The 18,484-nt window shown below is 44.7% G+C and overlaps 1 protein-coding gene across 1 annotated transcript in view; it reads right to left on the reverse strand.

Moving 5' to 3' along the window:
• Positions 1-2,020: 2,020 nt before the first annotated feature.
• The window catches only part of LOC139545759 (uncharacterized), a 34,845-nt gene continuing 18,381 nt past the window's right edge, over positions 2,021-18,484 (reverse strand). The window contains exons 9-17 of the mRNA XM_071353888.1: positions 15,507-15,533; positions 12,239-12,327; positions 11,894-11,970; positions 10,102-10,174; positions 9,174-9,450; positions 8,301-8,318; positions 3,811-3,837; positions 3,606-3,650; positions 2,021-3,486 (exon numbers count right to left, since the gene is read on the reverse strand). Coding sequence (XP_071209989.1) covers positions 3,209-3,486; positions 3,606-3,650; positions 3,811-3,837; positions 8,301-8,318; positions 9,174-9,450; positions 10,102-10,174; positions 11,894-11,970; positions 12,239-12,327; positions 15,507-15,533 — 911 coding nt within the window. The 3' untranslated portion in view covers positions 2,021-3,208. The remainder of the gene's footprint in view (positions 3,487-3,605; positions 3,651-3,810; positions 3,838-8,300; positions 8,319-9,173; positions 9,451-10,101; positions 10,175-11,893; positions 11,971-12,238; positions 12,328-15,506; positions 15,534-18,484) is intronic.

Raw genomic sequence — 18,484 nt, forward strand, 5'->3', positions numbered from 1 at the left:
GAATCTATGGTATCTTCAACTGCCATCAGTCACATAGCAGAATCTTCAACTCTAAGAGATTGTGAACTATTAACCTCTCATCGTGTTTGGATTATTGGATGGTTTTAGCCATTTTTTATTGGATTGTTTTAGCCATTTTGCCACAACTTTGGAAGTAAGCTTGGGGTCATTGTCCACTTGGAAGACCCATTTCCGACCAAGCTTTAACTTCCTGACTGATGTCTTGAGATGTTGCTTCAATATATCCACATAATTTTCCTCCTCATGATGCCATCTATTTTGTGAAGTGCACCAGTCCCTCCTGCAGCAAAGCACCCCCACCACATGATGCTGCCACCCACGTGCTTCACGGTTGGGATGGTGTTCTTCGGCTTGCAAGCACCCCCCTTTTTCCTCCAAACAGAACGATGGTCATTATGACCAAACAGTTCTATTTTTGTTTTATCAGACAAGAGAACATTTCTCCAAAAAGTACGATCTTTGTCCCAATGTGCAGTTGCAAACCATAGTCTGGCTTTTTTATGGCGGTTTTGGAGCAGTGGCTTCTTCCTTGCTGAGCGGCCTTTCAGGTTATGTCGATATAGGACTCGTTTTAGTGTGGATATAGATACTTTTGTACCTGTTTCCTCCAGCATCTTCACAAGATCCTTTGCTGTTGTTCTGGGATTGATTTGCACTTTTCACACAAAAGTACGTCCATCTCTAGGAGACAGAACGCGTCTCCTTCATGAGCGGTATGACGGCTGCGTGGTCCCATGGTGTTAATACTTGCGTACTACTGTTTGTACAGATGAACAGGTCTTGGCAGATTTCCTTTGATTTTCCCATGATGTCAAGCAAAGAGGCACTGAGTGTGAAGGTAGGCCTTGAAATACATCCACAGGTACACCTCCAATTTACTCAAATTTTTATTTTATTTTTATTTTAGCGTTATTTTACCAGGTAAGTTGACTGAGAACACGTTCTCATTTGCAGCAACGACCTGGGGAATAGTTACAGGGGAGAGGAGGGGGATGAATGAGCCAATTGTAAACTGGGGGTTATTAGGTGACCATGATGGTAAGAGGGCGAGATTGGGAATTTACCCAGGACACCGGGGTTAACACCCCTACTCTTACGATAAGTGCCGTGGGATCTTTAATGACCTCAGAGAGTCAGGACACCCGTTTAACGTCCCATCCGAAAGACGGCACCCTACACAGGGCAGTGTCCCCAATCACTGCCCTGGGGCATTGGGATATTTTTAGACCAGAGGAAAGAGTGCCTCCTACTGGCCCTCCAACACCACTTCCAGCAGCATCTGGTCTCCCATCCAGGGACTGACCAGGACCAACCCTGCTTAGCTTCAGAAGCAAGCCAGTAGTGGTATGCAGGGTGGTATGCTGCTGTCAATCAGCCTATCAGAAGCTTCTAAAGCCATGACATCATTTTCTGGAATTGTCCAAGCTGTTTAAAGGCACAGTCAACTTAGTGTATGCAAACTTCTGACCCACTGGAATTGTGATACAGTGAATTATAAGTGAAATAATCTGTCTAAACAATTGTTGGAAAAATTACTTGTGTCACGCACAAAGTAGATGTCCTAACCGACTTGCCAAAACTATAGTTTGTTAACAAGAAATTTGTGGAATGGTTGAAAAACAAGTCTTATGACTCCAACCTAATTGTATGTAAACCTCCGACTTCAACTGTAGCTGTACCATGGTATTTGCACTGCTACTGAGTAAACCTACAATTGTTCTCCACCTGCTAAAACCTCCCCCATCCGTAGTTGGATTGTGGTCCCAGTGACTGTCAGACCACCCCTGTCCCCCTGGATTTTAGGGCCTTTGAGAGATTGGGACCCATCCTTTATAAAGAGCACACAGTGCCACCCACAGAACATAAACAGATTAACTGCTAAAAGCATTTGCCAGCACTCACCTCGATAGTATTGTATATTTAAAATCTTTCATCTTAATTTATTTCCACAATTTACAAATATCATGTGTAATAATGTAGGTAGTTCATATAACCGGGACAGGCATTACACATTTTTTTATTTTTGGTAAGCAATTATTATTTTGGAAACAATTTTTGTGATTCCTCCTATATTGTCCCTGACACCATAGCAACAGATGTGGGATACATACTACACCACCCTTCTCTCACAAAGATATTCAACAGTTGCTCCATCCCAGAGCCCAACTCAAGAGAAGACAGTTGCTCCATCCCAGAGCCCAACTCAAGAGAAGACAGTTGCTCCATCCCAGAGCCCAACTCAAGAGAAGACAGTTGCTCCATCCCAGAGCCCAACTCAAGAGAAGACAGTTGCTCCATCCCAGAGCCCAACTCAAGAGAAGACAGTTGCTCCATCCCAGAGCCCAACTCAAGAGAAGACAGTTGCTCCATCCCAGAGCCCAACTCAAGAGAAGACAGTTGCTCCATCCCAGAGCCCAACTCAAGAGAAGACAGTTGCTCCATCCCAGAGCCCAACTCAAGAGAAGACAGTTGCTCCATCCCAGAGCCCAACTCAAGAGAAGACAGTTGCTCCATCCCAGAGCCCAACTCAAGAGAAGACAGTTGCTCCATCCCAGAGCCCAACTCAAGAGAAGACAGTTGCTCCATCCCAGAGCCCAACTCAAGAGAAGACAGTTGCTCCATCCCAGAGCCCAACTCAAGAGAAGACAGTTGCTCCATCCCAGAGCCCAACTCAAGAGAAGACAGTTGCTCCATCCCAGAGCCCAACTCAAGAGAAGACAGTTGCTCCATCCCAGAGCCCAACTCAAGAGAAGACAGTTGCTCCATCCCAGAGCCCAACTCAAGAGAAGAAAATGCATTATGTCTACAATTAGCAAATAGTTATGAGCAATAATCTAGGCAGTTCATACAAAGGATTGTTACCTAGAACCAGGACTGGCATTACAAAAATCACATTTTTAAGCAAGCAATTATTATTTTGGCAAAACATTATTGTGATTCATCCTACATCTTCCCTAACACCATTACCCCACAGCAACAGATGTGGGATACATACACACCCACAGTCATACACACTATCCACCCTTCCCCCACAAACAACCACAGACATTCAACAGTTGTTCCATCCCTGAGCCCAACTCAAGAGAAGACTTGATGTGTGAATGCATATACAGTTGTAGATAAACAGTACTGTATACAGTTGTAGACAAACAGTACAGTATACAGTTGTAGACAAACAGTATACAATTCAGACATTGTTTGGGAACTTCTTCTCTAACTCATCAGCCATTTTGTTCTGGCGCATCTTCCTCAGGATCTCCAGTGTGATCTTCACAGCACCCTCCTCGTGGTATTGTTGCACCATCCTATCCACTGTGACCAGTCTGTTAGCGTTCTCCAGCTGGCCCCCTGGGATTGAAGTAAATCCCTCACCGTGAATCAGGTGCCACTGAAAGCTCTCCAGCTGTTCTGAAACCAGCTCTGCCAGAGCGCCCAGCAGCAGATAAGAAACATTTGGTTTTGTCCCTGGATACAGAAAAGTAAAACAATGACAACTTTAACATGACATAGTAATAACTAAAATAAACAGTCCTGAAGGATCAGAATTCTCCTTGTATGTTGATGTAGGTAAACAACAAGTTTACCTGTTGTGTTTCTTGATGTCATCTTGCTGAGTCTACCTTTAATAACTGTAATTGAATAAGGAAAGAAGAAGTGGACAGCTCTTAACCACAGGAGTCGAGGTGCACCCGAACAATTAACTCATAATTGTAAAGGTGCAGCACTCATTTCTGATCTGATTTCTACCACAATTAAATCTGTTGGCGGAAGACAGGAAATTATGTTTACCTGCTGTACCGCCAGCTGGTTGTGTAACTGTGGATAAAAAAATACCTTGATTACACATGCTAATCAAGAAAATATTTAATTTGACAGACCATGAATATCATTAGAAAGTGGTATATACAATGCATTCAGAAAGTATTCAGACCCCTTCATTTTGTTACAGCCTTATTCAAAAACGTATTTAAATAAAAAATCCCTCACGGTTTAGACATTTTTGCAAATTTATAAAAATAATTAACTGAAATATCACATTTACACAAGTATTCAGACCCTTTACTCAGTACTTTATTGAAGCACCTTTGGCAGCGATTACAGCCTCCAGTCTTCTTGGTTATGACGCTACAAGCTTGGCACACCTGAATTTGGGGAGTTTCTCACATTCTTGGATGGGGAGCGTCGCTGAACAGTTATTTTTTAGAGATGTTCGATTGGGTTCAAATCCGGGCTCTGACTGGGCCACTCGAGGACATTCAGAGACTTGTCCTGAAGCTACTCCTGCATTGTCTTGGCTGTGTGCTTGGGGTCATTGTTGTTGGAAGGTGAACCTTTGTCCCAGTCTGAGGTCCTGAGCACTCTGGATCAAGATTTCATCAAGGATCTCTCTGTACTTTGCTCTGTTCATCTTTCCCCCGATCCTGATTAGTCTTCCAGCCACTGCCGCTTAAAAACATCCCCAGAGCATGATCCTGCCTCCACCATGCTTCACCGTAGGGATGGTGCACACAGCCAAGACAGAGAGGGTCCTTAGGAAACTTTGCATAATTTTGTGTTTTTATGTATTATTTCTTATATTGTTAGCCCAGAAAATCTTAAGTGCTATTACATACAGCCGGTAAGAACTATTGGATATCAGAGTGACATCAACTTACCAGCACTATGACCAGGAGTACAACTTTCCCGAATCGGACCCTTTGTCCGAACCACCAAAGGCAATTGAACTGATTCCAGAAACTGACCCAAAACAACGTCGCCGCAGAAGAGAAAGAACTTCTGGGCAGACTTTGGAGGCGTGCACACCACCCACCGCTTCCGAGTATATTACTCGCTAATGTCCAGTCTCTAGATAACAAGGTAGCCGAAATTAGGGCAGGGTTTGCTTTCCAGAGAGACATCAGGGATTGTAACATACTGTTTCACAGAAACATGGCTCTCTCGGGATATGCTGTCGGAGTCGGTACAGCCACCGGGATTCTCTGTGCGTCGCACCGACAGAAATAAACATCTCTCTGGGAAGAAGGGTGGGCGTGTAAGTATCATGAATAACGACTCATGAAGTAATTGTAACAACATACAGGGACTCAAGTCCTTTTGTTCACCTGACCTAGAATTCCTCTCAATCAAATGCTGACCGTATTATATCCCAAGAGAATTCTCGTTGGTTATTGTCACAGCCGTGTATATCCCCCCTCAAGCTGATACCACGACGGCCCTCAAGGAACTTCACTGGACTCTATGCAAACTGGAAACCATATCCTGAGGCTGCATTTATTGTAGCTGGTGATTTTAACAAAGCAAATTTGAGGCTACCTAAATTCTATCAGCATATCGCAATTCACTGGATCACTGCTACTCCAACTTCCGCAATGCATACAAGGCCCTCCCCTGCCCTCCTTTCGGCGATCTGACCACAACTCCTTTTTGCTCCTCCCTTCCTATAGGCAGAAACTCAAAACGCAATGTACCCGTGACAAGGACTATTCATCGCTGGTCTGACCAATCAGAATCCACACTTCAAGATTGTTTTGATCACGCGGGCTGGGACATGTTCTGGGTAGCCTCAGAGAATAATATCGATTCATATGCTGATTCTGTGAGTGAGTTTAAAAGGAAGTGCATAGGAGATGTTGTACCCACTGACTATTAACACCTATCCTAACCAGAAACATAGAGGGTCGACAGAGAGGATCCTAACCAGAAACATAGAGGGTCGACAGAGAGGGTCCTAACCAGAAACATAGAGGGTCGACAGAGAGGGTCCTAACCAGAAACATAGAGGGTCGACAGAGAGGGTCCTAACCAGAGACATAGAGGGTCGACAGAGAGGGTCCTAACCAGAGACATAGAGGGTCCTAACCAGAAACACAGAGGGTTCTAACCAGAAACATAGAGGGTCGACAGAGAGGGTCCTAACCAGAAACATAGAGGGTCGACAGAGAGGGTCCTAACCAGAAACATAGAGGGTCGACAGAGAGGGTCCTAACCAGAAACAGAGGGTCGACAGAGAGGGTCCTAACCAGAAACAGAGGGTCGACAGAGAGGGTCCTAACCAGAAACGGTGGATAGATGGCTGCAGTCGCGTAAAACTGAAAGTGCGAACCACCGCATTTAACCATGGAAAGGTGACTGGGAATATGGCCGAATACAAACAGTGTAGTTATTCCCTCCGCAAGGCAATCAAACGAGCTAAATGTCAGTATAGAGACAAAATGGAGTCGCAATTCAATGGCTCAGACACGAGACGCATGTGGCAGGGGCTACAAACAATCACGGACTACAAATAGAAAACAGGCCACGTCAGGGACACCGACGTCTTGCTTCCAGACAAACTAAATACCTTCTTTGCACACTGAGGATAATACAGAGCCACCGACACGGCCCGCTACCAAGGACTGTGGGCTCTTCTTATCCGTGGCCGACGTGAGTAAGATATTTAAACATGTTTACCCTCGCAAGGCTGCCGGCACGGACGGCATCCCTAGCCGCGTCCTCAGATCATGCGCAAACCAGCTGACTGGTGTGTTTACGAACATATTCAATCTCTCCCTATCCTAGTCTGCTGTCCCCACATGCTTCAAGATGGCCTGCTCCTGTAACCAAGAAGGCAAAGGTACCTGAACTAAATAACTATCACTCAATAGCAATCACTTCTGTCATCATGAAGTGCTTTGAGAGACGAGTCAAGGATCATATCATCTCCACCTTACCTATCACCCTAGACACACTTCAATTTGCATACCGCCCCAATAGGTCCACAGACAATGCAATCGCCGTCACACTGCCTATGTAAGAATGCTGTTCATTGACTACAGCTCAGCATTCAACACCATATTACCCTCCAAGCTCATCATTAAGCTTGAGGCCCTGGGTCTCAACCCCGCCCTGTGTAATTGGGTCCTGGACTTCCTGACGGGCCGCCCCCAGGTGGTGAAGGTAGCAAACAACATCTCCACTTCGCTGATCCTCAACACTGAGGCCTCACAAGGGTGCGTGCTCAGCCCTCTCCTGTACTCCCGGTGACTGCGTGGCCATGCACGCCGCCAACTCAATCATCAAGTTTGCAGACGACACATCAGTAGTAGGCTTGATTACCAACAACGTCGAGACAGCCTATAGGGAGGAGGTGAGGGCACTCGGAGTGTGGTGTCAGGAAAACAACCGCTCACTCAACGTCAACAAAACGGAGATTATCGTGGACTTCAGGACACAGCAGAGGGAGCACTCCCCTATCCATATCGATGGGACTGCAGTGGAGAAGGTGGAAAGTCAAGCTCCTCGACGTACACATCATGGGACAAACTGAAATGGTCCACCCACACAGACAATGTGGCTTTTCAACCTAAACCCTCAAACTTTTATAGATGCACAATTGAGAGCACCCTGTCGGTTTTTGTCACCACCTGGTATGGCGACTGCACCGCCCACAACAGCAGGGCTCTCCAGAGGGTGGTGTGGTCTGCACAACACAACACCGGTGGCAAACTACCTGCCCTCCAGGACACCTACAGCACCTGATACCACAGGAAGGCCAAACAGATCATCAAGGCCTGTTCACCACGCTACCATCCAGAAGGTACAGAAGTACTGGTGCATCAAAGTGGGGACCAAGAGACTGAAATATAGCTTCTTTCTCAAGGCCATCAGACTGTTATTAAACAGCCATCACTAACACAGTGAGGCTGCTGCCTACATACAGACATGAAATCACTAGTCACTTTAATAATGTTTACATATCTTGCATTAATCCTCCCATATGTATATATTGTATTTTATACCATCTATTGCACCTTGCCTATGCCGCTCTGTCATTGCTCATCCATATATGTATATGTATTCTTATTCCATTCCTTTACTTAGATTTGTTTATTTGGTAGTTGTTGCGGAATTGATAGATTACTTGTTAGATATTGCTGCATTCGGAACTAGAAGCCCAAGCATTTTGCTACACTCATAATAGCATCTGCTAACCATGTGTATGTGACCAATAAAATTTGATTTGACAATGCAGGAGTTGCTTCCGGACAAGTCTCTGAATGTCCTTGAGTGGCCCTGCTAGAGCCTAGACTTGAACACAATCAAACATCTCTAAAGAGACGTGACATTCCCCATCCAACCTGGCAGAGCTTGAGACGATCTAAAGAGAAGAATGGGAGAAACTCCCCAAATACAGTTGTGCCACGCTCATAGAGTCATACCCAAGAAGACTCAAGGCTGTAATCACTGCCAATTGTGCTTCAACAAATTACTGAGAGAATTTGAGGTCAGTGGTGACTCACTTCTTTTCCGTTTCTTTCCTGTAAGAGAGAGAGAGAGAGAACACCTTACTAATATTGACTTGCACCCCTCCCCCCCCCCCTTTGCCCTCAGAACAGCCTCATTTCATAGGGCATGGACTCTACAAGGGGTCGAAAGTTCCACAGGGATGCTGGCTCATGTTGACTCCAATGCTTCCCTATTGTGTCAAGTTGACTAGATGTCCTTTGGGTGGTGGATCGTTCTTGAAACGCACAGGAAACTGTTGAGCGTGAAAAACCCAGCAGCGTTGCAGTTCTTGACACAAACCAGTATGCCTGGCACCTACTACCATACCTTGTTCAAAGGCACTTAAATATTTGTCTTGCCCATTCACCCTCTGAATGGCACACATATGTTTGAACTGTCTCAAGGCATAAAAATCCTTATTTGACCTGTTTCCTCTCCTTCATCTACGCTGATTGAAGTGGATTTAACAAGTGACGTCAATAAGGGATCATAGCTTTCACCTGGATTTACAGTCCATGTCATGGAAAGAGCAGGTGTTCATGTTTTGTACACTCAGTGTATCTCAACTAACCAGAATACGACCAGGTAAAGGCTATTTAAAACTAAGAGAAGTACACAAAGTCAGCAGGCTGAGGATTAATTAACAGATCTCTGGTCAAAAAACATACTTTGGAATAATAGTTTTGTCCAGAAATTATTTAGATGCACAATTATGACTTTTTAACAGTCTATATTTTTTCTAAGGTTGTCTATGGTGACATTGTATTTTCAACTTTGTCAGCAAGTTGTGGTTCTCGTAGAGTGAAGGAAAGATGATTATTCACACACTCAATGTATAAAAAAGGAAGTGAACTTTTAAAGAACAGATTCATTGCTTGTTGTTTTACCTCTGTGATCTCTTTGTAACTTCTTAGCGAGATCATGCAGATTCATCTCCATCAGGATCTCCACTGTGATCTCCACAGCTTCCTCAGGGCCGTATCTCTGCACCATCTGATCCACTGTGTCCTGTCTGTCAACGTTCTCCAGCTGTCTCTCTGGGATGGGAGGAAAGCCAGGCAGCTGGGATGTTGTCAGGTGAAACTGAAATGTCTCCAGCTGTTCTTCAGTGAGCTCCTTCAGAGTGGTCAGCAACAGGTCTAGAACATCCAACATGGAGGATCTCTAAAATAATAAAGAAGAAAAGATAAGGAAGGAATATAAATACTGACGACTATAAAACAAAGACCATGAATATGTATTCATATTTACAAACTTTCTACTGGTCTCAATACCTCACACACACACACACGTTTAGTTCACAATGCCAGCAGCATACCACCCTGCATACCACTACTGGCTTGCTTCTGAAGCTAAGCAGGGTTGGTCCTGGTCAGGCCCTGGATGGGAGACCAGATGCTGCTGGAAGTGGTGTTGGAGGGCCAGTAGGAGGCACTCTTTCCTCTGGTCTAAAAAATATCCCAATGCCCCAGGGCAGTGATTGACACTGCCCTGTGTAGGGTGCCGTCTTTCGGATGGGACGTTAAACGGGTGTCCTGACTCTCTGAGGTCATTAAAGATCCCATGGCACTTATCGTAAGAGTAGGGGTGTTAACCCCGGTGTCCTGGCTAAAATCCCAATCTGGCCCTCAAACCATCATGGTCACCTAATAATCCCCAGTTTACAATTGGCTCATTCATCCCCCTCCTCTCCCCTGTAACTATTCCCCAGGTCGTTGCTGCAAATGAGAACGTGTTCTCAGTCAACTTACCTGGTAAAATAACGGTAAAATAAATAAATGACATTTGACCCTTCTGAAATGTCACTAGTCTTACCCTGATGTCCAGGGACCTAGGCCCCTTCCTCTGCCTTTCCAGACGGCGACGCTTCTCTCCAGACCGGGTCAACCTGGACACAAGAAACAGTCACACTGTTCTGTTCCCCTACACCACCACCACATGCTGTGGTCACTACACTGTTCCCTTACACCACCACATGCTGTGGTCACTACACTGTTCCCCTACACCACCACCACCACCACCACATGCTGTGGTCAATACACTGTTCTGTTCCCCTACACCACCACCACATGCTGTGGTCACTACACTGTTCCCCTACACCACCACCACATGCTGTGGTCAATACACTGTTCTGTTCCCCTACACCACCACCACATGCTGTGGTCACTACACTGTTCTGTTCCCTACACCACCACCACATGCTGTGGTCACTACACTGTTCCCCTACACCACCACCACATGCTGTGGTCACTACACTGTTCAGTTCCCCTACACCACCACCACATGCTGTGGTCACTACACTGTTCTGTTCCCTACACCACCACCACATGCTGTGGTCACTACACTGTTCCCCTACACCACCACCACATGCTGTGGTCACTACACTGTTCTGTTCCCCTACACCACCACATGCTGTGGTCACTACACTGTTCTGTTCCCCTACACCACCACATGCTGTGGTCACTACACTGTTCTGTTCCCCTACACCACCACCACCACATGCTGTGGTCACTACACTGTTCTGTTCCCCTACACCACCACCACATGCTGTGGTCACTACACTGTTCTGTTCCCCTACACCACCACCACATGCTGTGGTCACTACACTGTTCCCCTACACCACCACCACATGCTGTGGTCACTACACTGTTCCCCTACACCACCACCACCACATGCTGTGGTCAATACACTGTTCTGTTCCCCTACACCACCACCACATGCTGTGGTCACTACACTGTTCTGTTCCCTACACCACCACCACATGCTGTGGTCACTACACTGTTCCCCTACACCACCACCACATGCTGTGGTCACTACACTGTTCAGTTCCCCTACACCACCACCACATGCTGTGGTCACTACACTGTTCTGTTCCCTACACCACCACCACATGCTGTGGTCACTACACTGTTCCCCTACACCACCACCACATGCTGTGGTCACTACACTGTTCTGTTCCCCTACACCACCACTACATGCTGTGGTCACTACACTGTTCTGTTCCCCTACACCACCACTACATGCTGTGGTCACTACACTGTTCTGTTCCCCTACACCACCACCACATGCTGTGGTCACTACACTGTTCTGTTCCCCTACACCACCACCACATGCTGTGGTCACTACACTGTTCCCCTACACCACCACCACATGCTGTGGTCACTACACTGTTCCCCTACACCACCACCACATGCTGTGGTCACTACACTGTTCCCCTACACCACCACCACATGCTGTGGTCACTACACTGTTCCCCTACACCACCACCACATGCTGTGGTCACTACACTGTTCCCCTACACCACCACGACATGCTGTAGTCACTACACTGTTCTGTTCCCCTACACCACCACCACATGCTGTGGTCACTACACTGTTCTGTTCCCCTACACCACCACCACATGCTGTGGTCACTTCACTGTTCTACATTAATTTCAGTCAGTTCATGAGGATGATGTAATAGAGGTATAGAAGAGATGTTAGAGGGTCAATTCACCACGTTTAAAGTTGATTATCTCTCCAGCACCAGACCAGAAGACTCATATATTCAATCTCACCACTAACTACATAGTTTTACTATCAGACTAATATACTCAATCTCCACTCACATTCCAGAAGAGGTGCTGGTGAGTTTGTCCCTCTCTGCCCCTGCTGGCTTCTGTTCCCTCTCAGAAGCAGCTACCAGCTCCAACACACACAATGGAACAAATAAAACATTTACTAAATAAAACAGAAACTCAAAGTTCCAAGAAATATAATAGTGCTAACAGTTTTCTAATTACATCATGATTTCTAAAACATATATATAATGTTTTATATATTTATAGAGGGAGCAGCAGTCAGACAGAGTAAATGTCCAATGAGGACAAAGTGAAACAAAACAATTTAAATATAATAATAAAATAGAGATGATAATATATTCATATTAACAACTGTAGCAGTGATTGAATTACCTTTGAGGTGGGGGGCAGAGTGGACGTCTGTTGAGGGGGGTGGATGGAAATGCCCATAAGGGGAGCAGCAGGTTCATGCAGTTTGGATGCTGGAATTATTTTGGAGTGGACGAAACATGTCTACTTTTTGAACAACAGCAGGTTTTCATCAAGGATCTCTCTGTACTTTGCTCCGTATAATGACTAATTGTGTTCATTCTAATTACATTAAAATGTCATACATTTTTACAGTTCAAATCATGTTATTATTAGGCAGTCCTGTTATTATTACAGTGCATTCGGAAAGTATACAGACCCCTTGACTATTTCCACATTTTGTTACGTTACAGCCTTATTCTAAAATTGATTAAATTGTCCCCCCACCCCAATAATCTACACACAATACCCCATTGTCACGGTCGTCTGAATGAATGGACCAAGGCGCAGCGTACTTAGAGTTCCACATGTTTAATAAATATGAAACTCACCAACAACAATACAGAAGAAAACAAAATGTGACGTTCTGGGCTGCTCACAGGCAGCTACACAAAAACAAGATCCCACAAACAACAGGTGGGAAAAGGCTGCCTAAATATGATCCCCAATCAGAGACAACGATAGACAGCTTGTAACAGCTCTCTTTCGGTGAGTGAGTAGACCAAGGCGCAGCGGGTGATGAATACATAATGTTTATTTGACAAGACGGAAAAACACGAAACGAAATACACTTGAATGATAAACAAAATAACAAAACGAACTAGACAGACCTAAACTATGAACTTACATGAAACGAGGAAACACATGAACGACCGAGACGAGACAGTACCGTGTGGTGCAAAATACACAGACACAGCGACAATCACCCACAAACAAACAGTGAGAACCTCCTACCTTAATATGACTCTCAATTAGAGGAAAACGCAAAACACCTGCCTCTAATTAAGAGCCATACCAGGCAACCCAAAACCAACATAGAAACGGAAAACATAGACTGCCCACCCAAAACTCACGCCCTGACCATCACACACATACAAAACAACAGAAAACAGTTCAGGAACGTGACACAGCTGCCTGTGATTGGGAACTATACCAGGCCAACATAGAAATACCAAAAAATAGGGTACCCACCCTAGTCACACCCTGACCTAACCAAAATAGAGAATAAAAAAGGTCAGGGCGTGACACCCATAATGAAAAAGCAAAAAACTGTTGTTTTTCTACATTCTTGCAAATTAATTTAAAAATGAAACATCACATTTACGTAAGTATTCAGACACTTTTCTCAGTACTTTGTTGATGCACATTTGGCAGCGATTACAGCATTATAATTACAGCATTGTCTTCTTGGGTATGACGCTACAAGCTTGGCACACCTGTATTTGGGGAGTTTCTCACATTCTTCTCTGCAGATCCTCTCAAGCTCTGTCAGGTTGGATGGGTAGCGTTGCTGCACAGCTTTTTTCAGGTCTCTCTAGAGATGTTAGATCAGGTTTAAGTCCGGGTTCAAGGACATTCAGGGAAGCCACTTCTGCATTGTCTTGGCTGTGTGTTTAGGGTCGTTGTCCGGTTGGAAGGTGAACCTTCGCCCCAGTCTGAGGTCCTGAGCACTCTGGAGCAGGTTTTCATCAAGGATCTCTCTGTACTTTGCTCCGTTCATCTTTCCCTCGATCCTGACTAGTCTCCCAGTTCCTGCCGCTGAAAAATATACCCACAGCATGATGCTGCCACCACCATGCTTCACCATAGGGAATGTGTCAGGTTGCCTCCAGACATGACGTTTGTCGTTCTCAACTAACATCAAGGTGGTGGCCCGTTCCTGTAGATTCATGCTCTACAACATCCGCAGAGTACGACCCTGCCTCACACAGGAAGCGGCGCAGGTCCTAATCCAGGCACTTGTCATCTCCCGTCTGGATTACTGCAACTCGCTGTTGGCTGGGCTCCCTGCCTGTGCCATTAAACCCCTACAACTCATCCAGAACGCCGCAGCCCGTCTGGTGTTCAACCTTCCCAAGTTCTCTCACGTCACCCCGCTCCTCCGCTCTCTCCACTGGCTTCCAGTTGAAGCTCGCATCCGCTACAAGACCATGGTGCTTGCCTACGGAGCTGTGAGGGGAACGGCACCTCAGTACCTTCAGGCTCTGATCAGGCCCTACACCCAAACAAGGGCACTGCGTTCATCCACCTCTGGCCTGCTCGCCTCCCTACCACTGAGGAAGTACAGTTCCCGCTCAGCCCAGTCAAAACTGTTCGCTGCTCTGGCACCCCAATGGTGGAACAAACTCCCTCACGACGCCAGGACAGCGGAGTCAATCACCACCTTCCGGAGACACCTGAAACCCCACCTCTTCAAGGAATACCTAGGATAGGATAAAGCAATCCTTCTGCCCCCCCCCCCCCCCCCCCTTTAAAAGATTTAGATGCACTATTGTAAAGTGGCTGTTCCACTGGATGTCATAAGGTGAATGCACCAATTTGTAAGTCGCTCTGGATAAGAGCGTCTGCTAAATGACTTAAATGTAATGTAAATGTAAATTCAGGCCAAAGAGTTAAATCTTAATTTCATCAGACCATTGAATCTTGTTTATCATGGTCTGAGAGTCCCTTATGTGCTTTTTGGCAAACTCCAAGCAGGCTGTCATGTGCCCTTTACTGATTGAGGCCACTGTGTTCTTGTGGACCTTCAATGCTGTAGAAATGTTTTGGTACCCTTCACCAGATCTGTGCCTCCACACAATCCTGTCTCGGGGCTCTACGAGACAATTCCTTTGACCTCATGGCTTGGTTTTTGCTCTGACATGCACTGTCAACTGTTTGATCTTACATAGACAGTTGTGTGCCTTTCCAAATTATGTCCAATCAATTGAATTTACCACAGGTGGCCTCCAATCAAGTAGGAGAAACATCTCAAGGATGATCAATGGAAACAGGACGCACCTGACACACACGAGTCTCAAAGCAAACGAGGTATTTCATTTGTTTGGGGGGCTGTAACGTAGCAAAATGTTTGTGATGATGCCATCTTGTTGAGATTGTAATTGAATTTGAAAAGAAGTGGACGGCACTTAACCACAGGAGTCGAGGTGCAACCGAACAATTAAATCATAATTGAAAAGGCAAAGGTGCAACACTTGCTCAGCATTAACTAACTAATTAGTGACTGTTTTCTTGCTTTTATCAATAGGATTCTAAAAAGCTACATTGTGTTTACTGCAAAAATCTGCTATTAGGGAACTCTGTCCTCTACCACAATTAAATCTCTTGTGAGAAGACAGGAAATTATATTTACCTGCTCTAGCGCCATCTGGAGGTGTAACTGTGGATGAAAAGATACCTTGATTAGGCATGCTCCTCGAGACATTTTTTCACTTGACAGACCATCCGTTTCATCAAAAAGTGGGTATATACAGTAGTATTTAAAGTGAGCTAGGTTACACTGCAGGCAACATCCAATGCTGCTACTACTACTTAATTTACTACTGCTACTACTACTACTACTACTACTACTACTGCTACTGCTACTCCTGCTACTACTAAACTCAGCAAAAAAAGAAACGTCCATTTTTCAGGACCCTCTTTCAAAGATAATTCATAAAAATCCAAAATACTACACAGATCTTCATTGTAAAGGGTTTAAACACTGTTTCTCATGCTTGTTCAATGAACCATAAACAATTAATGAACATGCACCTGTTGAATGGTCGTTAAGACACTAACAGCTTACAGACGGTAGGCAATTAAGGTCACAGTTTTGAAAGCTTTCTACTAAAGAAGCCTTTCTACTGACTCTAAAAAACACCAAAAGAAAGATCCCCAGGGTCCTTGCATATCTGCGTGTACGTGCATTATGCATGCAGCAAGGAGGCATGAGGACTGCAGATGTGGCCAGGGCAATAAATTGCAATGTCCGTACTGTGAGACGCCTAAGACAGCACTACAGGGAGACAGGATGGACAGCTGATCGTCCTCGCAGTGGCAGACCACGTGTAACAACACCTGCACAGGATTGGTACATCTGAACATCACATCTGCGGGACAGGTACAGGATGGCAACCACAACTGCCCGAGTTACACCAGGAACGCACAATCCCTCCATCAGTGCTCAAACTGTCCGCAATAGGCTGAGAGAGGCTGGACTGAGAAGCACAATTCGACCTCAGGAACGTTCCTGAGGTCCTCCCGATCTGTGCAAGCCTAACCTTGACCGTGTGGCATTAACCCTTAACAATTAAAAAAAAGGTGTTTACATCAAACAGTTTTCAATGACTTCTCTCCCCATAGGAATACATTGCTTGCACCTCTAAATTCAACCTGAAGCCTATGTGGGTTATGAATGTCTTATGAACCTGTCTTCGATGACAATCCATCAGGCCACTATGAGGTCTACCTGTGTCGTTTCTAAGCTTCCTGGAGCAACCGGAAGTGGTTAAATTCACCCTAAAGGTGTCTTGATATACATGACCTGCAATTGTGAAAATCACTGCATTCAACCCTGTGTAGATCAGTCAATTCTTAACGTATAGACTTTAAACTCAGGATTCTGTAAAATCCTACCCCAATGAGGATATGTGTTCACTTTCAGCTTCCTGTGCCAACCGGAAGTGCCTTAAATTGGGGTGGTAGGGGCTGTTTCGAAGGGTTAAAAAAGTCAGATCTTTCCAAAACTTGAAATGTGTGATTAGGCAACCCTCATGAACTGTAAATCAGTCATGTCCCCCATCAAATTTCCAAGAAAAACTCACACACACAGCTAGGACGGAGGGACACAATGTGGGGCGTAGAGACAGACAGAGCCTGGAAACAAATGACCTTTGTTCGAACTATTAACCTGTTTGGGCTGCAGGGGCAGTATTGAGTAGCCAGATAAAAGGTGCCCATTTCAAACGGCCTCGTACTCAATTCTTGCTCGTACAATATGCATATTATTATTACTATTGGATAGAAAACACTCTCTAGTTTCTAAAACCGTTTGAATTATATATGTGAGTCAAACAGAACTCATTTGGCACAAACTTCCTGACCAGGAAGGGGAAAGTCTGAAATCGAGGCTCTGTTCTACTTCCTGCCTATAAATTGGCATGATACGTATTAGTATACGTGCACTTCATAGACCTTCCCCTGGATGTCAAGAGGCGGTGAGAGAAGAAATTGAGTGTTTATCTTGGTCTGAAGTGGAATACAAGCTCTTTGTATGACGTGTCCCCCATTTCCTGTTTTCTGGAGAGCGCGAGGAGGTACCTGGATTTGCCTTCTGTTTAGCTGCCGTTATGGACGACCAATATCTCCGGCTTTGATTTTATTTGATACATGTGACCATATCATCGTAAAGTATGTTTTTTCAATATAGTTTAATCAGATTATTTAAATTTTTTCGGGAGTTTTGCCGTGTTCCGTTCTCTTCCGTTTGTTGACGATGGAGAGATTCGCGCCACTTGGCTAGTGCGCTTGCTAATTCAAGAGGGAAAGAGGCCGTTCTAAATTCAAACAACGATTGTTCCCGACAAAGGACCCCTTGTCCAACATTCTGATGAAAGATCAGCAAAAGTAAGAAACATTTTATGATGCTATTTCATATATCTGTCGTACATGTGAACTAGTCGTCGGCGCCCAACTTTTGGGTACTCTAGCTATACCGAAGCTGGATGTTGTAATGAAGTTATTTTTTAGAATTCTAACACGCCGATTTCATTAAGAACTAATGGATTTATCATTTCCTATACAACATGTATTTTTTAGTTATGTTTATGAATAGCTATTTGGTCAGAATATGTGTGTCAGAAAAAGTGTCAGAAAAATATCCGGACGTTGTGGGAAATAGTAGCTACGTTAGCACAATGTATAACCACTGATTTCAGCTCTAAATATGCACATTTTCAAACAAAACATAAGTGTATGTATAACCTGATGTTATAGGACTGTCATCTGATGAAGAATATCAAGGTTAGTCAAAAATTATATATCTTTTACTGGTTTGTTACGATCGCTAACTTTTAATGCTGGGAAATGGCTTGTGTTTCTGGCTATTGTGGTAAGCTAATATAACGCTATATTGTGTTTTCGCTGTAAAACACTTAATAAATCGGAAATATTGGCTGGAATCGCAAGATGCCTGTCTTTCATTTGCTGTACACTATGTATTTTTCAGAAATGTTTTATGATGAGTAATTAGGTATTTGACGTTGGTGTCTGTAATTATTCTGGCTGCTTTCGGTGCAATTTCTGATTGTAGCTGCAATGTAAACTATGATTTATACCTGAAATATGCAA

This window comes from Salvelinus alpinus, chromosome 2, assembly GCF_045679555.1.
Source record: "Salvelinus alpinus chromosome 2, SLU_Salpinus.1, whole genome shotgun sequence".
In the NCBI taxonomy this organism is placed as follows: domain Eukaryota; kingdom Metazoa; phylum Chordata; class Actinopteri; order Salmoniformes; family Salmonidae; genus Salvelinus; species Salvelinus alpinus.